The sequence below is a fragment of the Danaus plexippus genome, chromosome Z (genome assembly GCF_018135715.1).
Source record: "Danaus plexippus chromosome Z, MEX_DaPlex, whole genome shotgun sequence".
NCBI lineage: Eukaryota > Metazoa > Arthropoda > Insecta > Lepidoptera > Nymphalidae > Danaus > Danaus plexippus.
Window position 1 is genome coordinate 3,340,172 of NC_083559.1, and position 27,099 is coordinate 3,367,270.

The window sequence follows — 27,099 nt, forward strand, 5'->3', positions numbered from 1 at the left end:
TTGCCCACAACAACTTCAACGAGCTAATCCGTTTAGCTATGTCGGTGACTCTCGGTGACTCTCGTTCTTCGATGTATCTCCTTACTTCTGATTCGATCTCGTAGAGAGACTCCGTGCAGAGGTCTCTGAGCAACTCTGAGTCTGTTCATAAGCCGTTTGGTGAAGGACCACGTTTCGGATCCATATGTCATCACTGGCAACACATACTGATTAAATACAACTACAACTCTAAGTTATTTCTTACCTAGCTAGTCAATATTCGGTTTTTATATTATTAGTTCCTCAATCTTCTAAAAATTTATTTTATCTTCGATTTAGTACGTCTTATGTTTAATTTATTTTCGGTAGTGGCGATATCGAAGAGAAGTGTTTTTTTATTATTTTAAAGTAGGTGATAGACAGTAACAACTTTAACGGTAGAATATTCAAATTGGAAATAGATTATAAGTTACGAACTTATAAGCTAATTAGTAATAAAAGATAATGAAAATGGCTTTCTTTTCTGACCAATTAAAAAAAAGGCAACTTAAATTTAAAAGAAATCACTACTGATATTATTTATTATCCTTCATTATCTTAAGCTCTTGGGACTCACAACTTAGGAATTGGGAGTGCAGGTGGCAATATTAGGCAGTGTTCTACGAGTCTATATTTGACGAAATAATTTTTGGCAATTTAACAACAATAAAAAAAAATCTAATGAAAGCACTACTAATTAACTACAAGTTTTATATGAGTTAGTTTCGGCAATTATTATTATTATTTTGTCGAATACAGCTGTTGTAGAGGTCGTTGTCCGATGGGCCTACACCCACGCTATAGAGCAAGCGAGACTGCTAATGACCGTCCATAAGTGTGAAAGAGATAAAAAAAAGAATAATGGATGAAGGAAGAAACAGAAAAAGTCTACGTGTGGTGTGGAATAATAATGAAAAGGAACTACTGCGAGGTTTTAGGAAAGACTTCGTGTAAGGAACCCAATTCACCAGCTAATACACATGATTATAATAAAATTTCGTATCCATTCTCATATGCATAGAAATAATGACTTACATTTTATAACGTATAAAAAATATATATGTATTCAATAAAATAGATTCTTTTTGATAGCCTTTTAAACTATCAATACCTTTTTATATTATGTAGAGCTTTTATAAGTTTTTTTTTTTTTATTAAATGTTCTTTTAAATTATAATCTAAGATGGCGGCAATATTTGTTGCTTTACGCTCCTCCCAAATATAGCTTGGACATTAAACGACAAAAAAGAATTTTTAATATATTATCACAAAAGGATGGGACCGACCCAAGAGTTATACGCCTTTCTTCAGGTAGAATTTTAAGAATTAATGCTATTATATTCTTTTGGAATCTTGTTCACGAATTACACAAGGGGATTTGACCAGCAATGATAATATAACGAGGGAATTTTAAGTTTTCAAGAATATTCTAAAAGCTTTTAAGCTCTATTTCCAAAGATATAAGATTCAATATCGTATTATTATTTTGATGATAATAGTTACTCAAATCGTATTACTATATATATTTGTAACTATGTAATTATTTTTTTGTTTCAGTAACTTCCTTTTAACATTGTTATTAGACAATCGCTGGGAACACAATAAAGAAAATAGTATATTCTGAGTGCCAAAAAATATATTCAATTAGGATATATATATATATACAACTTTAGTTTTATACTGTTACTTTAATATTGTTTTAATATAAACTAGTGAGAAAAGTCTAAACTCTATATTTATAAAATATTTTGAAGTCTTAAAAATGAATTATATATTTAAATAATTTTAGACAAATCCTCTTATATATATTCAACACACGATATTTCTCTAACTTTAAGAGAAAAATTTGAGCTTGGAATTAGTACAAAAAAAAAATTAAAATGTTTTTTAGGCAATGTCATGCAAAGCCAAGCAATGAGTGTAATTTTATTATTGAAATTTACGGTAAAACATAAGACTTATTTTTACTCAACGACTCTACCAACAACTTTTCGATATAATGTGTAGATGGCGTTGTTTTACATTTCTTACGTTGCAAAGATGGCGCTCTACCAAATTAACAGCATGAGCTTTTTTGCCCCCACGAATTATCATTAAGCATCAAAAACGAACAGTTGGTTACAATCTAGATTTTTCTGGGAATTTTAATGAATCGAATCGGCTTCACTTAAATATATATATATTCCGTGTACACTAATTACCGCTATTGAATAATAATTACAGATTATTGCTTTCTAACATAAACTTACTGTATTAGGAAAACTTTAATAAGTATATACTCTACGCCTTGATTCCATCATTTTATATCTAAAATGTAATTATGACGGATAAAAGCAACCATTAATAAATTAAATTCTTTATATACCTGGCACGAAAATGTGTTACATGGAAATTATACGTATGGGTATTGGTACGTCTATGTAGCACCTATTGAATTGTAGCTGTATTCATCAGAATAGGGTGCTTTCACCCTAACTCAGGTAGACGTGGATTAGAGGGGTGGCATAGCGAAGCCTTTGTGGTGATGAAGCCCTAATAATTTGAAATATATTTTGCCATTTTGGACCTTATTGGACGTAAAACAATACAGAACTGGTTTTTTTAATTATGTTTTAGGAAAGTTTTTAACTCTTTGTTAATGCCAGTACGAAATTTACAAAAGCGAGTTAAGGATTTATGGTATTACGTTAATGGTAGCTCTTTTAGATACCCGAAATACTCTTATTTCAATTTGATATATAAGAACTGTAAATTCCGGTTTTTAATTTATTAAAATAGCAACGGAATATTGAAATATGAAATGAATCAAAAGAGAATCTCACATTGGTAAACTAAATATTTAAAAAGGGACAGAGTGAGATAACAACAGTAATAATAATAATAATGCAGAAACGCTAATTTCGTTCCTCGCGCCCTTGCAGGCTGTTCATGGTAACCGGTTTTGTTTGTGGAACGGTCGTAAAGTAAATCGACCAATGAAACATCAGAATCCGTAGCGGGCGTACCATTGGAGATGCGTGATGGAGAGCGTTCAGCTAACGGGGGAGTTGAGGGGAGGTGAGGGGAGGTGAGGGGAAGTGAGGGGAATAGGTGCGGCGTGACGGTGGTAGCTCGCAACGCGCGCATTCTCCACAGTAGTGTTTCGCCATTCGAAATGAAGGTTATTGTTACAATGAGACGAGAACCGGACTATCGATAAAGTGTGTTTGTATGTCGTTTTCGTCGATAATACGTGTCGTGTTCACTTTCACCTGTGCGAATGTCTCGATCCTTACCTTTTTATTTGTTTTTTCTTTTAATTACTGCCGCATGGGTCGGCGCTTACGTTTAAGTTAACCCTTTATTTTGAAACGATGGAACGTTGTTCTTATGGTTTTTACACCAAAAGGTATTTTATGTTATTTTTTACTTTACGATTGCGAATCAGTGTGGTTGAATGCGTCGCGTGTGGCTTGATGGTGGGCTAAAATATCTATTCGTCATCAGTGTGACTCGCGCTTTAACAATCGTGCCAACGTTGGTTGCAAGTTAACTTTCAATAGGCACGAGAAGAAATGGAAAGGTCTAACATCATAAAAGCGTCAGTAATAGCCCATGTACCTATAGCACATATGAATTAAATGTTAAGCTCTTGGAAAAAAATATTGTTTGGCAAGGGCATTTTAATCGTTTAGTAAGGGGAGTAAGTTGGTATTATTATTATTGCAACGCTTCGGGGAAAGCCGACAATACACGGCCCTCGTAGCCGAGGGTCGGCTGCCGAGGGAAGGGGGAAGGGTAACGTCTGTCTGCACACATGCAGAACCGGTTCGCCCTCCAACTCCCTTAGTGTTCTGCCTTTATCTCTTTCATTCGCCACACGCGTATGCATAAGGCCCTCTTGCTCGCACATTTTCATTATTTTTTGCTTCCCCTTGTGATATAATGCCTGACGGCCCGTTTTCATTTAGGTATCTGTCCCTAAATAGCTGCATAGCTCTATATTTATAATGGAGATGGTAAGTATACGTATAAAAAATGTGGCATGGGTCTGTTTGTTACTAATTATAGAGAAGTATCAAAACACTAATACCGTTTTATTATTGGAATAGAACATTATACAAAATATTGTTTTGCATGTTTGAAATATAATATAAGTGTATATAATTCTTTAATAATGAAATATAATATGAACTCCAAAAAAAAGTCAAAATTTAAATTACTGGAAAAAATACATAAGTATTAAGGCCTATCTATAAAATTGCAAACTGAACAGACGAGACTGTTCAAGTTATGTTAACAATGATAACAGAACAAACTCATAATCGAAATATATTTAACAATAATAAGGAAAATATAAACACATATTGTTTCTTAATGTTAATTTTTCAACGAGCGTCCATTGGCAGCCGAGCTTACATCGGTTTTTCGTTGCTCTATCTATAGTTTATTGTTGTCAGTTGTCAGTTCTCAGATTCACTGACGTATGATATTGACAGTTGACGACCAATTATTTAATTGCTCTGATTGGTATTAGTTTACAGTTATACTTATATCTAGCAAAATATGTAGTTTATATTAAATGGTTTTATTCTTGAGTATTTTAGCTATATGTTATAATCTTTCGTTTGATGCGGGATCAAAGAATTACATGACCGTGTTATTTGTTTTGTTACTAACGCGTACTTTTACTGACTGATGCACAAACATATCATTATAAACATAGTGTAAAGATATATTATAGTTCTTATGTATTCTATGAATATTCGTTCAAAGCATATTTAGTTTTTATTCTAATTTGCAAAATAATGGCTGAAATGTGCAGGTATATTGAGACCAAGTGGTTATGAAAGAAGTTAGTCCCAAGTAAATGTAATAAAGAATTTCATTAGTTTACATTGTACTAAATATTAATACTCTTTGTTTAAAGGTCTGAAATATTAGAAAATATTCAAAAGAAGAAAGACCAAGATAAAGATCAGCCGCAGAGTCCTGGATTCCAGCAGCAATTGCCAAAGCCACTTGATAAACAGATCCTAGCTGATGTGCAGAATGCTTTAGCCCAGCATGTCCCAAAACTTATATCTTCATCGCATAGCTCCACTACATCGATTCAGTCAAAAGAGGAGACAACAGAAAAGACAATAAAAGTTGCAAACTCAACTACAATAACATTAATAGAAAACACAAGTCACAGTGTTGAAAAAGACAAAGATAACAATTATCCTAAAAATTATTTCACATTAGAAGCTAAAAATGATAAAAAGGATGAGGCTAACAAAAACAGCATTACTATAACAAGAACAGCACCGAAACAGTCACCTGGTGGTAGTCAAAGTGACAGGCCCAAGGGTAACTCGAAAGCCACAAAGAGGCCTTTACAATACTTAGAAACACTCGCAGAGAAAGCTGGTATCACATTCGAGGATAAATATGAAGCTGCAAATACACTTTTAGCTCTTGACAAACAAAACAGTACCTTCCGCAGACCGGAGATTAAACAGCCAAAGCTTGAACCAGAAACTCATAATCAAGGTGAAGAATATCGTTATAGAAATCAAAAGGAAGAAGATGATAAGTTACAAGTGAGTCTCATATATAATCTATATAATGTATGTCTCTTTATAAGTGGACTTGATTGAGTCATTAAAATTTTTCATTTTTTGTTATTATGATCAATTTTATTTTATTTAATAATAAATAATAATGTTGAACAGATACAACAGCAGATAATCCAACAGCAGCAGCAGCAGCAACAGCAATTGCAACAGCTCCAACAACAGCAATTACAGCAACAAATCCAACAACAGTTGCAACAGCAAGTTTTGCAGCGTCAGGCTATACAGCAACACTTCAAAAACCAACAAGATCAACAGGAGCTGGTGAGTTTATTTATTCACTTAGAGTTAACAATATCAAATACATTTATATATATTTTTGTGCTCTTATACAATTGACTAATTTCATTGTTTGTTATAGTTGCAAAAACAATTTCAACAACAACAACAGCATCACGCTCAACAACAAGCCCAACAACAGCAGCAGCATCAACAACAACAGCAGCAGCAGCAGCAGCAACAACAACAGCAGCAGCAGCAGCAGCAACAACAACAGCAACAATCACAACAACAGCAACCTAAAACTGATATACAGCAATTATCTCAGCAACAAGACCTACAGCAACAGAAATTTCTTCAGGTTACTGTTCAATTATACATATAACTATATGAAAGCACTAAAACATAAAGCATATTAATCATGGGTTTGTGTCAAATCTTTTTGTGTGTATTAGAATTTATTGTATGCTAACACAATTAGTTTATATAGTACCACATCTGGTCCCAGTGCCCAAAAATGTTGTAGAGGAAGAGTTTCTGTGTATTGAAATTTATTTTGATCACACAGTTCATGGTATGGTGTATGCAAAACAAAATGAACAGGAAATTGTGATGATGGGTCACCCATCGCTGGTCACCATGTTAAAATAATTCATAGCATAAGAAATGTCATATGAGACTATGAGTATAATTTATCGCCAGGTTGTGAATCAGCCGGTACATACACAGCAGTTTAACGTACCCGGCATCGGCGAGATCAATCTCAGTTTCCTCGCGTCACCACAAAATAACGTTAATCTACTTTACGAAAAAAATCAAAAAACCAGCATGAGCGGAGACATTAAGCCGCAACAGGTTAGTGTTGAGGGCCTCAGGATAGGATCATAACACATTCACTGGGACCATAACTTGTGACTCGACGATATTTATAACTATTCACAACACTATAGAAGTCTATTAGCATGTTCTCTTATTCTATAGCTGTTTTGTACTATATGTAACTAATATATATATATATATATATATATATATATATATAACTATATGATGCATGTTCATGTTTTACTTAAAAACAGCTTGTAATGCATATATTTGGAAGAAATCTATCGCTTAGTACATAACATGCGATTTGGCTGTGTATATATATATATATATAAATTTATTTATATACAGCATACTAATCACTCTAACAAAACCATGTCCATATAAATATTGAGCATAATATATTGTAGTTATATGTACATATGTATTAAGTGTGTGACAGATTATTTAAAGTTTATATTACATATGTGTTATTTGCTTGTAGATAGTTGATGGTCAGGCGCAGGTGGTTCAGCAGCAGATCAACATGTCTCAGCACGAGCCGACCCAGCACCACCAGACGGTCACAGTTGTGTCCTCGATGCCAAGCAGCATGGCACCACATCAGGTATAGATGAATGATCAGGATTTTCATCTAAATGATTAATTTAATGCTTTTTTTACTTAAATTATTATTCAATAGTATGACTATTATATCAAAGCTTCACTTTTGCTATGAAAGCTCGAGTTATATTTTTTATATAATATAATAAGCCCTTTGATATAATATTAAATTATTTAAATTGATATTTTGTGGATTTATGATTTTTTTAACTTATTCAAAATATATATATATGGCAAACGAAGTAAGATATGTTGCTAGTGAAGTTAATTATGGCTATGTAGTTAGTACTTGATCCTACTAATCGCTAGTTGCAAATGCTAATCTCGTTTTCAACCCTTCACCGTCACCCCTATAGAAGGGTTTCAGCATTCCGCATCTAATTGCTAATTTAGCCCCGATATCGACTTACATACAGCAGAAACTGATTTAAACCGTTTTGATTATATCCTCCTTATATATGTTAATTTTTTGGATATATATTGTTGTAATTAAATCCAAAAAAATCCTATATTTATTATATATAAATATAGGATATTATATATATTTTAATCAATCGTTGAAGTACTATACTATCTAGATATACCTACGTACAAATGGTGTAGGGGAGCCAGTCGGAATCACAATTGCTACTCCCCTGCTGTGACAGGGGAGCGGTAACCGAATCTCACATAGGGCGTGGCGCAAGAACCGATAAAATAATATATTTCCTAACATAACACATCCACGATAGATAAATATTAAGTTCAGTTAAAATGAATTAATAATTTACAAACATCAAATCCATTAATATCTAATACCTAATCAATAATTCAATACAACTCATTAATGTATCGCAAAATATCAAGATGTTTCCAGAAAGTTCCATACAAGTTGTGACTTGCGGTGTGCCGCGTATATTTGTTCCATATTCAAACTATGTTAAATCATACGTATACAAGTTTAGTTTGTTCGTAGTGTGTATATTTTGGTTTGTTGAACGTCACAGTTGTGGTTAATACGTAATAATCTGTGCACAGGTGCAGCAACAGAGCTCTGGAGGGCTGCAACAACAGGCCGCAATGCCGCCATTACAGAGTCTGCCGAACACCCAACACCCGCAACAGATAAGGTTAAAATTCATTTCACATATATATTTCTAAACGTTTTTCAAATTTGATATTTGTTAACATATGACGAACTTAAAAAAAACTTAATTCTAACTGAATATTTAATGTATTATGTCTTATGTTATAATCATTAAAGATAAATATCAAACACACACACACATACACATATATATATTACTAAATAACCTATGTATATATATATATTAGTCAGTCACATCGATTTTTATAACTGCTGAACAAATTTTCATCGGCTTTTAATTGTATATAGACTAGTACTAGTATAAATGTTGTGTACATCTGAGTACGCCACTTACATTCGATAAATTACTATTATACTAATGTGTATGATTATGTTAACAGCGCTGAGTGGGGACACAGCCGCGTGCAGGTCATCCAGCAGCCGCTGCAGAACAGCACGTACCTTCAACAGCTGTATAATGCTCAAGGGCCGTTACTGATGCCGGGGAACATAGCTTTGCACCCGGGAATCAATTCACCCCAGATACAGGTGCCCCATCAACCATGATACCATAACATAAGATTAAACGTACATTTCCAGCTAAAAAATCGCTTGATTTACGCTTATTAGATATGAGGAAGGCTATGAATTGGTGCTGTTAAAGAAAATTATTTTGCTTTATATTTAAACTAACTACTTACATTTACAGAACATACAACAATATACTATGTAACAATAAAATGATTCCATCAACATTACATGCGTCTATGCGTATTTGTTATTTAAATAAACATTGTAAATGTACATTGTAAAACGTTTATATTTTTAAATAAATTAAAATTAAATTCAAACGTTTTTCATGGTTTTTATGGAGTTTTTTTTTTATTGACTTTGACGTTGACGCGTATGAAATTGTCATTAGTATTTTTTGCCAGTCGCCAAACGCCATCTATCGTTGAGTAGTATTAGCGTTTCGCTGTGGGTAAAGCAGTTTGGGACTGTTACGTATTTCTTGTAAAGCTTTATATGTGTTTTATTGTTAATTTTATAGGAATCGTTATAGCCATTATATGATTGTTATATATTTACCAGGTCATTGCTGCGGGGAAGCCGTTCCAGGGCAACCAGCTGGCTCCGCATATGTTGACGACCCAGGGCAAACAAGTACTACAAGGACAGGCTGGTGAGTCAGACTTGCGTATATACACCATGAATACTTAACTATGATCGGATGAAAAAATACACACCGCTACCCAGAAATTGAGTTTTTGAAAAAAAAAACATGCGTCAGTTAATAACTATTTTTTTTTCACGTAATAATATGCTGAACTTAATCTAATGAAAATAATGCACTTATATTAAAGTACGTCATGAAATTAAAATATATATGTTTCATGTGTTTTGGCATAGATAATAAAACATAAAAGCTTGTGTAAAAAAATATCAAATAAAAACTTTTTCATTAATAAAGTCTTAGAAGGATTCGCTGTGATAAAAAAAACGTGAGTTCTTAGAACAAAGAAGTTCGTATACATTTCATTGTTGTTTTTTTTTTAAACACTCAACTTCAACAATGGCGTAGCACCGCAAAATATATTTAAAATCACAATGTTATTACTTATTAGGTTTAAAATGGTTGTATAATTGGACAGTATCTCCATTTAGTTGTATAGTTAATTTTGCAGGTCTAACTACGTTTCAGGATCAAGGTTTATAAAAATGTTGAACGGTTTAAGTATTTATTTAAAGTCTCGTGGTTTATTGGAAGTGAATGTCAATCATTGGTTTTTTTATTTCGGGGTTCCATATTGTTATTTGTGTTATAAATTTTATTTTACGAAGCTTATATTTTCTTTGTTATCATAGAGCTCTAGGTATAGCTTTTAGACTGTAGTATGTTAATCTTATTTAAGCTTCTCACGTAAGTTATTTGTCATAGCCGAAGTCATTCAAGATATATATATATATATATATTTGATTTATGTTAAAGTCATTAATATATAATTTTTCAGTGATAAATGGCAACCATTTATCAGCTTTATATATATATATATATATATATATATATATATATATATATATATATATATATATATATATATGTATACAAAATAATATATATGTATAACAAAAAATATATTAATTTCTATCACGTTCATTCACGATCATATCATTCGCACGTAGTTTTGTTCAGTTTTGAGGATGTTGGCTGTTTACTATGTTATAATGTTAATGATAGTTAGTGTTAGTGTATGTTGTTAATGCGTGTTATTTGTGTAGCCCCGTTCCCGGGATACACGACTATCCCGGCTATCCCGACAACCCAGAACCAGACGTTCGTGTTCAGTCCACTCGGCGTGATCAACTCACAGTCGAGCATACTACCAGCTCACTCCCAGCCGACTGTGTCTGGGATAGGACAACAGCAAAAAACTTCTGACATGCACAAGGTATGATATAAAATATATATTAATAAATTACTTTAACAAGACTTAAGCCGATGTTAGTTCTACATAAATGAAATTTGATTTACATATTATTATACTTAACATGAACCTACCTTAAAGTTTTGAATATTTCTGAAAAAAATTAATCTCTATGCTTCTAGATTGAACAATTTTTTCAGTACACCAAACCTCTAACGAAGGTTTCTTAAAGACTGCTGTTATGAACAAAATTAAATTTATTATATACTATTATACTTCTAGATTCTACGTTTTGTTCAGTACACAGAGCTCTCTTGCCAGCTGGCTTTCTAGTATAGTGACAATATCATTTAATTTCTAGGTGATGAGTGGTGGGAAGGTCGGTGGTAAAGTCGGTAGCGCGGTGCCGGTGCAGGCGCAATGCGTCCAGGTGTCCCAGCCCGTGCTCGGCCAACAGCAAGCCCAGATCATCAGTCCGCTACAGGTATTATGAACTTTCTATACATTATTAACTCTATGCCACACCATTTACAATATACCCCCCAAATCCTCCTTCACTATAGACTTCATATACATATACAATAAATTCTAGATGTTATATTATTATCTAATTGTTTTGAACCTTCTATATGTTTAAAGCTCTATGCTACAAATTATAGGTTAAGTAAATTGCTTCAAGTTTTTGTGTATTCTGTCTAAGGCTGTATAGCGAATGTTACACCATATAATGCTATGTCATGCAAAGCGATGTTATATTAATTAATGTATAAAAGTCTTTTTTTATTATTTATGATTATCCTTTTTGTTTGATTTTATTTTATTTTTAAAATATAATCATGCGATTGCTTATCTGTTTATAGTATTGCCGTTTGAGGACATATAAAGATGCTCAGTGATTTCTAGAATGTTCTAGTTATTCATAAGGGCATATACACATTCTATATATTAGTATTAAATCAAATAACCTTGAAGACATGTAGTCGTAAAAGGTTATAGTTTTTAATACAAATGATTTATATTTATTCTATATTAAATAACACGTCACTAACAAATGCCGTAAAGAAAATATTTTACAATTTTATATATATGTATATTTTTTTGTTAACTTTTAGGGCACCTCTCATGAAAATGCCATAGAAAACTAATTTATGTGCTAAATCATATTTTTCATACGAAAAAGCTACAAATATAAGACATACATCTACAATTATTATAGATATATAGATTACAACGACCGGAGTAATCACTTGATACTATACAGTGCGTTTTTTTTTATTTCAAGTATTGAACTAGCAAGTAGCCAGGAAAACCAATTACATTATCCCCACACCCCTCGTATTCAACAACCCTCATGTACTAAATCCCTTCAAACAAATCGTAATCTCATTTTCGTCGCAAGCTGATAATGTGATTCCGCCCTCCGCTAATGTAAACACGAGAACGCATGTAGGGTCAAACGTAGACATAACATACGTATATATATAGATAATTTTAAACATATAGATAATGTAGCAACAATTACAGACGGGTGGTCAGATGCAGTTCGCGCCATGGCAGATATCCGGGGCCCTGCCGCAAGTGTGGGCAGGAGGTCTGCAGGCGGGGGCCCTGCCCGCGGGGGGCCTGCTCGCCCCCAACCCTATATTCATTAGGGGGACCCAACCCGACGCCCCATCCATGTTCATACAACACTCACCACAGAATAACGTTCAACACAACAGTTAGTATCCATTGTTTTTTTGTGTTTAACTTTCAATGACATGTAGATTGTTTTATACATATTATAAACATTAGTTGCTATCATATTATATGCTATGCGATGTTGAGGCGAAAATTTCTCTTGCAGCGAATACTTTGTGTTACGATGTAGTGTTTTTTGCCTGTTTTCCAACAAATCATTTTAGATTTTATCACATTTCTGACTGATTATATATTTTCTATAGATGTGAGCGTGGCCTGTGCGACGGCGACCACGTCGAAGCCCCGGGCTTCCAGTGAGGGAATGACGAAGACGTCTCGTCCTCTTTCCAACATTCTACCATCCAGCGGCATCAGACCCGCTTCATCTGTCTCCACCCAGACTAATACTAACCAAGCACAGAATCAGGTAAGACATTCATCCATCTAAATGATTTCAAAAAAAAAATCGTTTACAGACAGGTATCTAGGGTTCTATAGGTATATATTCATGTAATCATATGTGAAATCAATATAAGCAGGCAAAGCAACGCGGCAAGCCAGGCGTACGATCCCCAGCACCGGCAGCCAAACAAGATGCTGCTAACCAAACAAACAAAATGCAGCATCAAATGCAGCAAACTAAACAGTTAGTAGCAACATAATAATTAAAACAGAAAAAAACTATCACAAATCAATAATGAAAACATAATTTTACTGTTGTAATATTTATAGGTTGCTGGTTATGAATTCTAGTGGACAGATGGCTCAAATTTCGAGCGTGTCGGAAAAACAGACGATTAACAAGAACATTCAGCAGCAGACAATCATACAGCAACAGCAGTCCATTCAGGTGGGTGTCAATGAAAATCAAAATTTCATTACTATACCCAAATGTTCACTATAAAATAAAAATAACCTATGTAAGCAGCAGCAGCAACAGCAGCAACAACAGCAGCAGCAACAACAACAACAGCAGCAGCAGCAGCAACAACAACTACTTCAACAGCAACACCAAACCCAGATTGTACAGCATTATCAACAACAAGGTAAAATAAGTATACAGTATTGTTTGCAAAGAAATTTAATAGCAGATTTGAAAATGAACGATATGAATCGTTATTTCTAATTTCTTAAAAAAAAATATGCATATTAATATTAGTATTTAAATTTCCATACAAAATGGACAAGTTTTTAATTACATTAATTAAGGTGTATTTTTATTTTGTATTGGATTTATACAATAAATTTCATGTTTATAAATTCTTTACAGGAATGACTTTGGGCATGCAGCAGAGTACACTTCCGGTTGGTTCTGTGTCCCAAACTTTGCCGATGACTGGGATGCCGCAAACTGTGTCTATGGTGCAGCAATTACACTCGGTAACTAAAATATCATTACACACAAAGAGCTTATAGTTGTTTATATATGTGACTTGTGCTTAAACACTCTCTGGTTATAGTCCAACACGATAAAAAAAAAAAAATATTATTTAAAATTAACTAACTATTCTTACCACAGAAAAAAACAACAAAAATCTCTGCCTTTAAACTAATGATTATAGACCAGTCATGTTTTAATGTTACTTGATTTGTCCTAAATTATGTTATTCACAGAAAATTACTAATTAATTCTAATCATAGATTAAAATTAAAGTGGATATATTGGTTACAAAAACAATAGTGAAATTATAACATAATAATGATGTTCTATCTGAAAAATTTCAATATAATCTAAAAGGCAACCACAGATAATATAAAAATAATAAATTATTTTCTTATCTGTGTCATGAATTTCCATAATTAATTTATTCATAATTTTCAGTTGAGCGGTCTCGGCCAAACAAGTGCTTTAGTGAGTCAATTGAACAGTACTCAACCACCAAACTCACTATCCCAAGTGCCGTCACTTCAACAGCCACAGGTAAATATTGTCAAAAGAATTTTAACTCAAAGTTTATTTTTTTAATATCTATAATAAACAAAGTTACTTAGTTTTGGCAGGAGGTATTTTTATACTATTTTGTCATATGTAAGATTTGCTTTATAATCTTATGTTATATTGATATAGTTGGTGAGCAGTGGTCTCGTTCAGACGTCTGTTGGCATGGCAGTTCAACAGCCAACCGGCTTGAGTCACACCACCCAGATGCAAGCGGTATGTACATCAAAACATATAGTAAAATGATATTCCGAATCTGGGACCAACGATATAGTGTTGATCGAGTTGACTTTATCATTCACGATACTGCATGATAAGAAATAACTGTACGGATATTAATTAAAATTAATTTATTATGCTCGGTAACATAGTTGTATCCACCTACTTAAACTATTTCTTTAAGTTCTAAACTATAGTAACTGGTACATAAAGATCGTGTAGATGAAATATTAACCATCTGTATAGCTGTCCTTATATTAATGACAATTGTAAACTGTCAAATATGTCAAACGATGACAGCTGTCATGATTTACCGAACGGCGGGTAAATTTATTATTGAATATATAAAATATTGGGTATAATTGGTATCGCTGGGTATATACAGCCCGCGTTGGCGCTCGATGGATCGCTGCTGACTCCACTCGTCGTCTCACCGGCGATATTACACCACGAGGTAGCCTCAACTATCCTATAGACTTGCCATCAGGATTTAACATCTCACACTCTGATATATACCCTCATAACTGTTCATTATTAAAAATATATAATATGCAGTGGCGTAGCTGGGTAACCAAGGCCCTGGGGCAAATAAAAAAATGGGGCCCAATGCTATCAAAACTGGTAAACTTTTTTGAAGTAAAATCATTAAATATACAAACTATTTAACACTAACAACATAAATTACAATTATTTTATTACTTGGTTTAGGTATTGAGCAATAAAAAGAAATAGCATTGCAAGCTATTTACAAAAATTATCCGTTTATATAAAAAGTTATAAATCCAGGGGTCGCCACTGTGCTTTTATATGGCCACCTGCTGTGGTACCAACCTATCGTCTTGATACTTGATATATTTTTATTAAAATCAATAAATATTATTTAATTGAACAAGAATTAATTCTATTCATGTCACTGCTTATAAATAAACATAATATATTATGCAAGTAATCTATAGATTTCTTTACGTAACTATGTATACGTACTATAATCAAATAAAATTGAACTTTTGTATGGACCAGGACAAAAAAATTATTGACATACGCGTACTTACTCCTGATACATTAACTTTTTAACCATCTCGAAAAAAAATCTTGACTCGAAGTACACAATCGCGTATCATAAAAACGCACATCGATAAATAATAATATACAGATATTGATATCCGAGAAATTGATGAAAACGTTAATAACACTGTCAACCCACACAAATAAATTAGGGGAATTCCCTTTTTACAAATTTGGAATGTCTCACAACTGAGTTGCCATGATTAAACTCTAATTATCACCTGTCATATTTATTTTGAAAATGAGAGAAATTTTCAAAAGTTCAGTACTATTGAGATTTTCTGGTAAGGATTCGAGGGCCCCCTGAGCTTGAGGGCCCCGGGGCACTGACCCGCTTAGCCCCTTGGTAGCTACGCCACTGATAATATGTTATGGCAAGTCTATACATGTCGCATGACAATTTATTGTCTATTACAATATTATTATTATTATTATATTTTTTTAAATAACGAATGTCGAATTAAGCTTACTGTTTTTATTTTGCGTAATATATCAACGGTAAGAAGAATTTTATATAAATGAAACAATAAAAGCGTAATAAAAAAAGTTAATTTTGGAATCAAAGTCGAAACACTATGTGTATGTAATTTTTAACTATTAATTTCTCGCATGCCACTCTTTACAGTGAAATCCTTAGTCGTTCTGATGCATGTTCTTTTAACTCGATTATTCTTATTTGGAATATAGTTGTATAATCTTAATTTATGTTAATTTCGATAAAACATTTGTTATAAATGTAATGTTGGCTCTTGTTTTACAACTGCTGCCTAAAGCGCCTGAACTATGTATGTTATATGAAATGGCTTAGCAGTTTATGGACTATCTTTGAAATATGTAGTACAGTATAGTTAAGGGAATTGTTATAATCAAAAGTATGTAATCAACAATAGAATTCAATTGCAATTTTATGTTGTTAATATTGTGTAGCATAATGTTAGCACATATCAAATTATACAATAAGATATAAATAATAACCTGCTGGTGATAAAATTGCAGTAAATTCTAGAATTTTTATTGTCAATTCAAATTATATTTGAATATTTGTGACGAATAGGTAACAACAAACAATCTAAGTTCGCCGCAACTGACTCTACAGGGCCAGGGGACGGTTGGTCTTCTAGCGGCACCGCTGCAGGGGTCCGTGCTGCCCTTGTCCCAGACCCTCTCACAGACCTTGACTCAGACCCTACTCCATGTGAAGAGTGAGGAAGACAAGACACAACAAATGCCGCCACCGGTCAGTACACATTGTCATTAAGCCTAATTTAATGTACATTCATTATATTTGATTTTCTCTAAACATCAACTCATTCTTACTTCCTTAGTTTAAAAACATGATACATTAATTTTTAAATCTTATAAAGATGTAACATTATGCCTTAAAATGTATTTGTTTAAATTTCAATAGTAAAAGGAATTATCTTTATATATATTAATCTGTTTTTCAACAGTTGGCATCAAATATCCGGCTATGGTTTACAAACTATACCAAAATGAAGTAAATTTTGATGAGATTTTACTGAACCCCACCTCTCTATGATATATAATTGGTTCCATATAAAGATAATTTCTAATTTGATAAAGTGTAGCAATTTTCTAAGCAGATATTGACAATGACAAATTTATAGGAAAAACTTACATAGTTTCAATTGTATTAAGTTATTAAATAAATTAAATTATTATGAACAGCAAAGCTCCGTTGTTCCTCAGTCATCACAGCCAATGGATACCAGCGACGCTACATCAACAGTATCATCACCAAGTCCTACCACCACCACGGTCAGCGCAGACGCTGCTGTCTCTACCACTACCGCTTCCGGTTAGTGTATAATATTTATTTAATGTAATAAAATATCCTCCTAAGATATGTGGGACAACTTAAAATACAAATAATCATTACAGATGGTTAGCTACATAAAAACAATATAAATATTGTATGACATATCTTTTTTCTTATCTATATGCATATCTAATATACTCCATAATACTTACAGGACTACTAATATATATATTTATGTTACCAGGTCCAAAAACTCCAACTGACACTCCAAAACCGAGCCCAAGTAAGGAGTCTCCGGAACAACCAGCGACCACAGCTTCACCAGCCACCAGCAGCGCCCAGAGCACCACCTCTCTAACGCCACAGGTTGATAGAACTATGAATACATCAGTTGACAAGAAAATATTCTAAATAATTAGAGAAAATTGTATAACAAGCTTGCCTTTTGTATGTAAAAAAACTAAGGTTATAAATCTGAACTGATTCTCAATATAATGAAGAAAAAATCTATTTTAAATGTGATTGTCTTTTAATGTATTGTCAAAAGAATATCCAGAAGCTACGTTATTAATTCCAGGTGATGACAACTCTGGCTTGCTCTACAACAGCAACTGTTCCCACTTCCATAACCACGCCGGTAACAAGTAACTCGCTGTTCAAACCAGCTCAATGTCCTCCTCGTCATATCAACCAGCAGACAGCTCATGGTGAATATGTTTTTGAGATATATACACATATATATATATATATATGTATATATATATATATATATATATATATATATATATATATTACCTCCTACATATATTATATGTTAATATATTTCGATTTTATTGCAGATAAAACCTTGCCGAAAGCCATGGTGAAGCCGAATATACTAACCCACGTTATTGAGGGCTATGTTATTCAGGAAGCTGGTGAACCATTTGCTGTAAGTTTGATTGATTATTATAAAAAAATTGATTATTACTCGATCTGTTACTAATGGTTATGTAATTTTACAGGTTAATAGACCTCTCCGCGAGTGGGGCACGGATAAGGAGCAGGACAAAGAGAATAAACTGCCCTCAACAGACGAACCGCCCAGTGAGTATATTATAATATAGAGAAAAGTTTATACATTGAAACTAAAATATAGGAGATTGAACCTAGATATTATCAGACATATAATAAGTTACTATATTGTATGCAGGAAAGAAACAAATGTTGGAAAACGGCAGTAGTCTACCAAGGATATCATCAAGCAATGAGTCCAGTGAAAGCTCACAGAGCTCCAAGTCTGATCCCACACCGCAGCCCGAGGCGCCGTCGGAGGAGTCCCCGAAAATACCCAACGCTAACAAGTGGACCGTAAGTTAATTACATTACACTAGTTTTTACAGTACCTTGAAAACGGTACAGACAGATATATTTTATGTTTTGAAACATCAGTCATTACTATGTAATTAACTTGAAGCGACATCTATCGTGTGGCTCGTGACGTCATATATAATATAGCTATCACATAGAACGGGATAAATTATAGCCTATGTCTCATTTGGATGACTGAGCTACATTACTGTAACGTTTCATCGAAATCCGTTCAGTAGTTTTTGTGTGAATCATCAACAAACAATACATACGGCCCTACAAACTTTCATATGTATAATATTTTTGAATTATACAGAAGAGCGTCCTATTGTAATTTGTACTAAATTTACGCTACGTGTTAGTACTTACTGAAAACGCTTTTTAATTTAATGATAAGCTCAAAGCTAATTTTCCATATTAAAATAAATACCTTCCCTCTGGTAACTACGCTAGATATCATAAATAATTTGTAGTACGACATATGGGAAACTTATAATTATATATTGTTATCCAGGTGTCCGAGGTGTGCGACTTCATACGCAGTATCCCAGGCTGTGCTGGTTACGCGGACGAGTTCCTTATGCAGGAGGTCGATGGGGAGGCTCTGCTGCTCATTAAGCCTGAACACCTGGTTATGGCGCTCTCTATGAAGCTGGGACCAGCACTAAAGATAGTCGCATGCATTGACTCGCTGCGGCCGGAAAGCGAACAGACAAATGATCATGACTGAGGTAATATATATATACATATATATACTATATATATATATATATATATAGCTTAATTACTAATATACATGTGTTGATTCCAGGTTTATTTCCAAGCTCTTTCATAGAGCTTTGTAAGATCTTCGACGAAGTGTTTAAGGATAACGAGGATTTTCACAGACTGTCGTTGATTGTTAGTGAAATTTTACAGGAGTTGTTTAATTAGAATAACCGAGTTAGTTATGTATGTGGTTTAATTATTAATTTTTATATGTGTTGTAGTTTCAACCGTTGTGACGGTGACTTGGGTGTATCATGTATATATAATACAAACAGATATATATTTATGCATATCTAAATTTATAATTTGGCCTAAAAAATATTCATGTAGTGTATTTATCAAGGATTTTTATCTATGTCTATTGAGGTACATCAAAATTAACTCTGCTATAGTATAAAATTATTTTGCAATTTAGAAGTTGATCCTGAAGTTTGAAACTTCTTGAATATTTTGAGTTTAACTCAACTATGTATGTGTATAAAGTATATTATGCTATCATAATTATATTATTATTATTATTTTATCTGTACATTGATATCCGTTTCACGCATAAACATTATCGATATATATGCAAATTAAATTATATAATTTTACTACTGTTTCGGCATTAATTACTTACTATTATTATGAGTGACAAGGTGAAATTTAAAAAAAATAATGTATAAATAATTTTAAAATATTTCAATTCGTCTTATGCAAACGTGAACCCAGGACATATGTCGAAAGTTCCGCCTATTTAGATTTTAAGCTATACACTACTGTTATGATTTTTTTATCCTTTCAATTTTAATAACATTTTATAATCTGGTAACATCGAAACATTTACCATGACGAATTATTTGTATGATAATATTTATGTGAATTCGTTGATTATTTTAATTTGAATCCTGCTTGAAGCCGCTTTCATAAAACTTTTGATATGGCAACACCGACACTGAAACTGTCATTTCATATATACATATATATATACATATATATATACATATATATATACATATATATATACATATATATATACATATATATAATGAATAATATATTAAATAAATGTCGTCTTGATGTCGCTGTGTAATGTTAGTGGCGTTTTTAACAGCGTTTTATTAATGTGGTTATGATATTTTATATTATTAGATAACATATAATTTATAATGTAGGTGGGTGTGCAATAAGTTAAGTGTACCGACTTATTGTATTGTGACGTCATCAAGATGGCGTCCGTATTAGACGTCAAGTGGTTTTAGTATCGTTCTGTAGTATGTAGATATGTGCTTTTTTAATTGTTTTAAATTAATAAAAAAAATGTTTCACAAATATTCTATGATGGCATAAAGATTTAATCTATGGTGCTATTTAGTTCGCGTAGTGTGTGCTTAGTTGTTTAATTTTTACGATTAATTTGAATTAATGTATGTAAATAATGTTTTAAGTTCATTTATACATTCGTTGGGATTTTTATTTTCTCATATCATATATAAGGTCTTTTGCTTAATATTTTATATAGGGCGATAAGATATTCTTTTTTTTTTTTACCTTGTAAATCAAGCACTCGCTCTCAACGAATGTACTCGGAGTTGGTTAAGAATTATCAAGTAAGTATGGTATCGAGTTTAGACATGTCTATGACTTGTGTTATGTCTATGACGGACAAACAAATTTCGCATTTTAATGCTAGTTGCTCTTATATATGTTACGTGGTACTTTGTAAATATTGATGTTTCATGTTAGGAGCCGTTAAACGAGATATTTTTAAATCGATAGATTTAGTTACAATTAAAATTATTTTCATTATTATCTAAAATTAACTCGAAATCCCTCCGTTAGATAGCCATTTTGTTTGTGAGATAAATCTTTACTCATGATATAAAATAAACTTCAATTGTCAATCAACATTACTAAATACGTATTTAGACTTAGTGTGTATACTATATGTATAATGTTACAACGGCTTAGGGCACTGCCATGTGTAATGTGTGTGGTCTCGATGTGTACATAAGGCGGACTACTGTAGACTTACGAAACGTTCTCATGTGCGTAGATTTTTTTTTTGTTACTCTGTATTTATAATATTGATGTATAATAAATGTTAAATGTCCATGATACTTTGCTCAACTGAATCGTGGAGCCCGTCTGATATAAATAAAGCGAATGAGACTGATTTTATATTTTTATTCCATCACCCATTAACATCCACCGATAAAATAAAAGACGAATAAGTGACTTAACAAGAAGTATAAGTAAATAGTGCATTGAAACGTTACTAGATACGATTTTGTTACGTATAGTTCGGGAAGAAGACTTCCTGGCGCACGCTATCCTCGTATCTGTAGGGCGCTCTGGCTCGACCGCCGTCGTAAGCACTCTTCATTTCCTTGCCGCGGACTCGCTTTACATCCGGTTTTGGGTTCTCAGATAGCTTCTATAAGTTAACAATAACTTAGAATGACATAAAATATAATGATACCAATTTGATATGGTTAACAAAGCGTCGAGAAGCTTCCAGAGACTTGACCTTCAGTTATAAAGAATAACTGACGCGCTTCCAAAAAATAACTATAAACTGAAATCGCTAAATAAATTTTGCTAGCATTTAAAATTAATACAAAAATCTTTGAGATTATTAATATAACTGCTTCACCAAGCCTTAAACTGTGCAGTTTCGTTACATTCCCATTCTTTTTTTTATATATTTGTTGCATATACAAATGAAAGTTGTTCCTGCTTTACACGAGCACAACACTAAGGAAACCTCTTACGTTCCTCTTAAAAATATTTAACTGCACAAACGTGGCATTAAACTTAAACACCCTAAGTTTGGCGTAATAGCAATATGTCTTTTAAATTGTATGTTTAATAATCTAAGTCACTGTACTCAATATTATAATTCATCCAACAGAAATACGTTGACATTGGCAAAATATTGCACGATTCCAGTGCGAATGGAGCCTTATAAAAAAATATATATTCTAAAAGTAAAATCACCCGCAATTGTTCGGTGTATTCCTGTGGTCGGCTGGCCGGCAGAGGTCTTATCATCATCCTGGTCTTCGATAGAGGCGAGTTCGGTCCTTTGAATGAGATCCAATAAACTGCTTGACCGTTGTTCTCCTCCGTTCCACTCATGTATTTACCGTTCAAGTTACTGTGCAATAAGAACTTGTCATAGATCAGATAAAAGGTAAAGTAAGTTGTCGAAGATTTGTGTAAAGTTTGTTTTATACACCAAAAATTAACAAATAGAGTCAAACGGTTAAAATATAAACTGAATAATGTTTATGAAATCTCGCTCGCTGTATAAAAAACTATAGCAAACAATGAACTCCTTTTCCCAAGCCAATGTTACCTTTTGTCACATTCCTTATACCACCAGGCACCGCCATGTTCAACCGCACACGAACCATCTTTCCATTCGTCGTTATCAATTTCATAGGTTGAAAATTTTTGACCGGCGTGATACGATAACGAGTCACCTTTAAGTCGAATTACAAATTAAATAAACGGATAAATAACTCAATTTTTCCAGGTTTTCATTCATATACCTACGTTGGTACTACCGTTTACGATGATTTTAAAAGTCAATAAGTATACTAAAAATTAAATAGTTTGTAAGCAAATACAAGTAACGGAAACACGTACCGGCATTCCCTCGATAAGTACCTAGCGTACTTATCCTGTAGGACTCGTATTCAGGTCCGATAGTGAAAACGGAAAATGTAGCCGAAGCCTCCTGTCCGATTTGTGTCTCCATTTCCACTCTCAGCTCATATAATTTCTGATTAGTTAGATAATACACTTTCTCCAAACCGAGCCAGAACTCGCTGGCCAAGTTACCAAAACCGTGTTTGTATTCGTTCCAATTTTTGTAAAAATCTTGGGATCCGTCGAAACGATTTTGTATGACCTTTAAAAAAATGTTCATTTCAATTTTCATATTGTACCCAATGATGTTGATATTTGTAACTCTGATTTTTATTACCGTCCACCCTCCACCAACAGTATTAAGATCACACAGCACATAGAAAGGCTCCATGTCTTCGGGCTTGATCTTGTATATGCCAGTGACGTTAAAACCTTGGGCTTGGATCTCTTGACAGTCGGTGGGATACCTCTCTGAACGATCGACACGACCCAATCTGAACATTTAAAGTACATTTAAAATAATATGTTCAGGTTTAAAGTAAAATGCCTACAATACTTGTCTCAGCAGTCCCCCATTAGAAAAATCAATGGATTACGATTAAGTTTTAATAATCTCTTGCTTGCTTTATTTAGTGGCGGTAAATTTAGATCTCATTAGGTAAATAAAGAAATTTGATTATATAGGAAATATATAAACAGATATATATTTGTAAATTTCACAGTTTATGTTATCATAAGAATAACAAAAGGTGGCTTTGTTCTTTGGTAACATTTAAAAAACAATAACAAAAACAATTTGTGGTTCAGGAATTTATCAATGACACTTACTTGCAATCACATTTCTTAGGTTTTTGTTCCATCAATACTCTTCTGAATTCACTGATTAAAGTTGTGGCGTCTAAGTTTCCAGTGATTTGATCGTTTCTTAAAAATATATATTATATTAAATTAAAAAAAAAAATTATAAAAACACATATAGTAAATTTAATTTAACTTAACATTATCAAGGAAACAAGCTTTCGGTATAATTCAGTCGACTTACATAACTTTCATCGATTTTATTTTAATTTTAACGATGTTCTCATTTCTTATTCTTTAATAAAATCGTAAAAAATATTAGAAAAACTCAAGCCCAAACGAATTTCATCGATTTGTAATAAAATTAGTGAAATTTTTCACAAACAGAATTTATGCTGGCAGAGAAATAACAATTATAGAAACGTATAAACACACTGATAGACAACGATTCGTAATATATTCATACCGAGTTCAATATTCAGAGAATATTTTAATTAATATAACTACATACATATTTAGTTCTTACTTGTTAAATGTCCTAAGTTTCTGCCGGTTTTTCACTTCCGATATGACCGCTGTTATAGCTTCGACACCATTCAACACAGATTTCATGTTCGTTTCCAAAAACGAGAGGCGACTGTCGAGAGCACCCTCCAAGTTGCAGTTGCCGTCCTCCACTAAAAAAATAAAATATTTCCATGATTTCATCAATTCAATTTAAATATAAAGACTTCAATTTACTTTTAATTAATTTACGCGGCATCATTTCGAGGACGTTCCCACCTTTATTTATGGGACCTAGTTTGTTTTCAAAATAATATTTTAGCTGTCCCACGTCGGTCTTTAGCGTATCAAGACTTGTATCCGCTTTATCCGGACCCTGGTTTTGTAACGCCGTGTTGATTTCGGTCAAGCGTTTCAACATCAAATTCGTCTTCTCGTGTACTTCGATGTCTAGTCTGTTTAAACGAAAATCAATGCTTTCGATCTTTTTGAGATATCTCTCACTAGAAGTTATGGTTTCCATCAATCGTTCGAGCACTGCCTCGTCTGATGAGGTTGATTGCGGTAACCTAGTGAGGTTTTTTGCCCTCTTCGAGGTCAGCAAAGCATCGGTCAGTTCACTTTCATATTCCTTCTTCCACAAAGAACTATCCAAACGCTCATTTTTCCGTCTAGGGTGCCGATCTCGATTTGGTTCCGTTGACACGACATAAAAATATATTGCGACCAGCAAAATTTTAGCGTTCCAAAACATTATGAACTGTGACCACTAAAGTCCATACGATAGTATATAACTGAGAAATGAGGAGTATCAGTGTGATTTTATTATTTAATAAATGTGCTTTAAAGACAATATTCTCGTTTGAACGTTCAACAGTACACAAATGCCTCATGTTCCCAGCCTCATGATTCTCACTGATTTTTTCTCGTGCTTGTTTATACAAATCGTTTTAATATAATGTCAATACATCTTTGTTTTCATAAACAACTCTTGTTTAAATGTCCATTCCACCATCTTTAATTCATTATTTTTGTTATTCATTCATTATTATTGAGGAATGCTAGTGTTAGATACCTCCTTAGATGTTTATAGGAAGCTAGCTGATATATTAATTTACTTTTAATTGTTTGCTTTTTTTTGTTTAGTTAAATATAAACAATACCTAATAATAATTATGGTAATTGTCTTGGTTTACATTAAACATTCAAATAAAATGCCGTGAGAGATCTCACAAATTAATTTGGTATATTTTTTTAAGTTTCAATTTCCATAAATGATTACAATAATAAAAAGTAACATAAAATTTGATCAGCATTATTGCGTTTATTCTAGCCTTATTATTTGTTTCGTCAGCAAAATCATATCTTTTACTTATTTTTTTTTTTTTTGTTATAACTCTTAGATAAACGTTAAAAAGCAAGGCCGATGTATCAGACAACTGAGTCACTTAAAATAGAAGGAAAACAAGGGAAGACATTTAGCAAACCTCATGAATTTTCCGTTAGAAATTTATATTAGCATGTTAGTAATAAATCAAAAAATATAAATATCGTACAAACCTCTTAATTTAGGTGGAGTCCCACTTTTCTGTGACACTGAATACTTCAACCTGTCCAGGTCGTGTTTGAGATTTTTGAAGGCTCTCTCCATCACTTCGGCTGGTGGGTTCTTCACGGCTCTTAAGACTTCCAACAGATATTTGAGTATTGAATTGGACCTCTCATGAAATATTGACTCTAAATGAGTCATTCTATCTTCAATCGTCTCTATTATTTTTAAGTATTTCTCGCTGGACATGAGAGATTCAACGAATTTTTCTACTACGATCTCTCCTTTAGTGTTCTGTCTCGTGGTTGGGGTCAGAACAGTGTCGTTATATTTCGAACCTCTCGAACTTTCTTCCTTGTACATTTCCAGATCCTCGTCCTCGTTGTGTTTGGGTGTAAAATGTTTTCCGCCGTAACAAAACGAAACATATAGGAATATTAAAGCTATAATTACATTAGACATCATCGTTGCCATGTGAATCGGCTGTAGAGTCCCACGCTGCAAGTTGTAATGATCGTCACTCGATACATACTTAAAATGAAGATAAGTTATTTTAAAACATTTTCCTCCTGCGGTCTCGAATGTTGTGACTTCTTTTCTAAATACTGGACACATGATCTATATTGTAATACTGGACACATCTATATTATTTTGCTTACGAAAACGTGATCTTGTTTAAACCACAACTATCAATTGCTTTGAAAAGTAACTTAAACAATGTTTTTTTTCTTTTTTGGTTCGGAGAGGTGTTTTTAAAAAACATATTTGTATATATATTAATTAATAATCTTCACAAAATATATACGGAGGTAGTTTTTTTAATTAAATAATTTATTGTATTACAATTTGCAAGGAAAATACTTTATAGCATGAAGAAGGAGGAAAATTTTTTCCCTTCTTAGAAAAATCAAAATCAACTAAAAACCATTTTAATACATCAAAACTAAAAAAAAACGTCAATAAACTGCATGAAAAAATGTTCTATTTTAGTAATTAATAACACAAATTCTAATACACAGATATAGCTTTTAATCTCTCAAAAGGAGGTGAAGACAGTTCT

General features: G+C 32.9%; 2 protein-coding genes across 10 annotated transcripts; one reads left to right on the plus strand and one right to left on the minus strand.

The window, feature by feature from the left end:
- The first annotated feature begins 3,153 nt into the window (after positions 1-3,153).
- LOC116777137 (polyhomeotic-proximal chromatin protein-like) lies at positions 3,154-19,650 on the plus strand. Of its 8 annotated transcripts, none has more exons than XM_061526120.1 (28): positions 3,154-3,406; positions 4,928-5,582; positions 5,715-5,879; positions 5,977-6,195; positions 6,537-6,689; positions 7,141-7,263; positions 8,277-8,368; positions 8,727-8,874; positions 9,418-9,508; positions 10,606-10,775; positions 11,113-11,235; positions 12,276-12,471; positions 12,695-12,858; positions 12,968-13,077; positions 13,164-13,281; positions 13,360-13,477; positions 13,702-13,811; positions 14,254-14,352; positions 14,500-14,586; positions 16,709-16,891; positions 17,344-17,473; positions 17,679-17,800; positions 18,012-18,141; positions 18,274-18,365; positions 18,439-18,520; positions 18,627-18,784; positions 19,299-19,515; positions 19,596-19,650. In XM_061526120.1, exons 1-27 carry the CDS (start codon positions 3,372-3,374, stop codon positions 19,512-19,514), a joined length of 4,089 nt encoding a protein of 1,362 aa, XP_061382104.1. In that variant the 5' UTR covers positions 3,154-3,371; the 3' UTR covers position 19,515; positions 19,596-19,650. The 8 variants fall into 8 exon arrangements, with proteins under 8 accessions (XP_061382104.1, XP_061382108.1, XP_061382103.1 ...); XM_061526124.1 differs by having other exon boundaries at positions 12,971-13,077; XM_061526119.1 differs by lacking the exon at positions 3,154-3,406 and adding an exon at positions 4,458-4,527 and having other exon boundaries at positions 13,363-13,477.
- Positions 19,651-21,000: 1,350 nt separating this feature from the next.
- On the minus strand, positions 21,001-26,742 carry LOC116777138 (fibrinogen C domain-containing protein 1-like). Of its 2 annotated transcripts, none has more exons than XM_032670517.2 (8): positions 26,051-26,742; positions 24,513-24,663; positions 24,017-24,112; positions 23,526-23,682; positions 23,186-23,450; positions 22,893-23,019; positions 22,532-22,691; positions 21,001-21,968 (listed from the first exon to the last, which is right to left on the minus strand). In XM_032670517.2, the coding sequence occupies exons 1-8, from the start codon at positions 26,652-26,654 to the stop codon at positions 21,825-21,827; spliced, it is 1,704 nt and encodes a 567-aa protein (XP_032526408.1). In that variant the 5' UTR covers positions 26,655-26,742; the 3' UTR covers positions 21,001-21,824. The 2 variants fall into 2 exon arrangements, with proteins under 2 accessions (XP_032526408.1, XP_032526409.1); XM_032670518.2 differs by lacking the exon at positions 26,051-26,742 and adding an exon at positions 24,770-25,384.
- Positions 26,743-27,099: the final 357 nt, after the last annotated feature.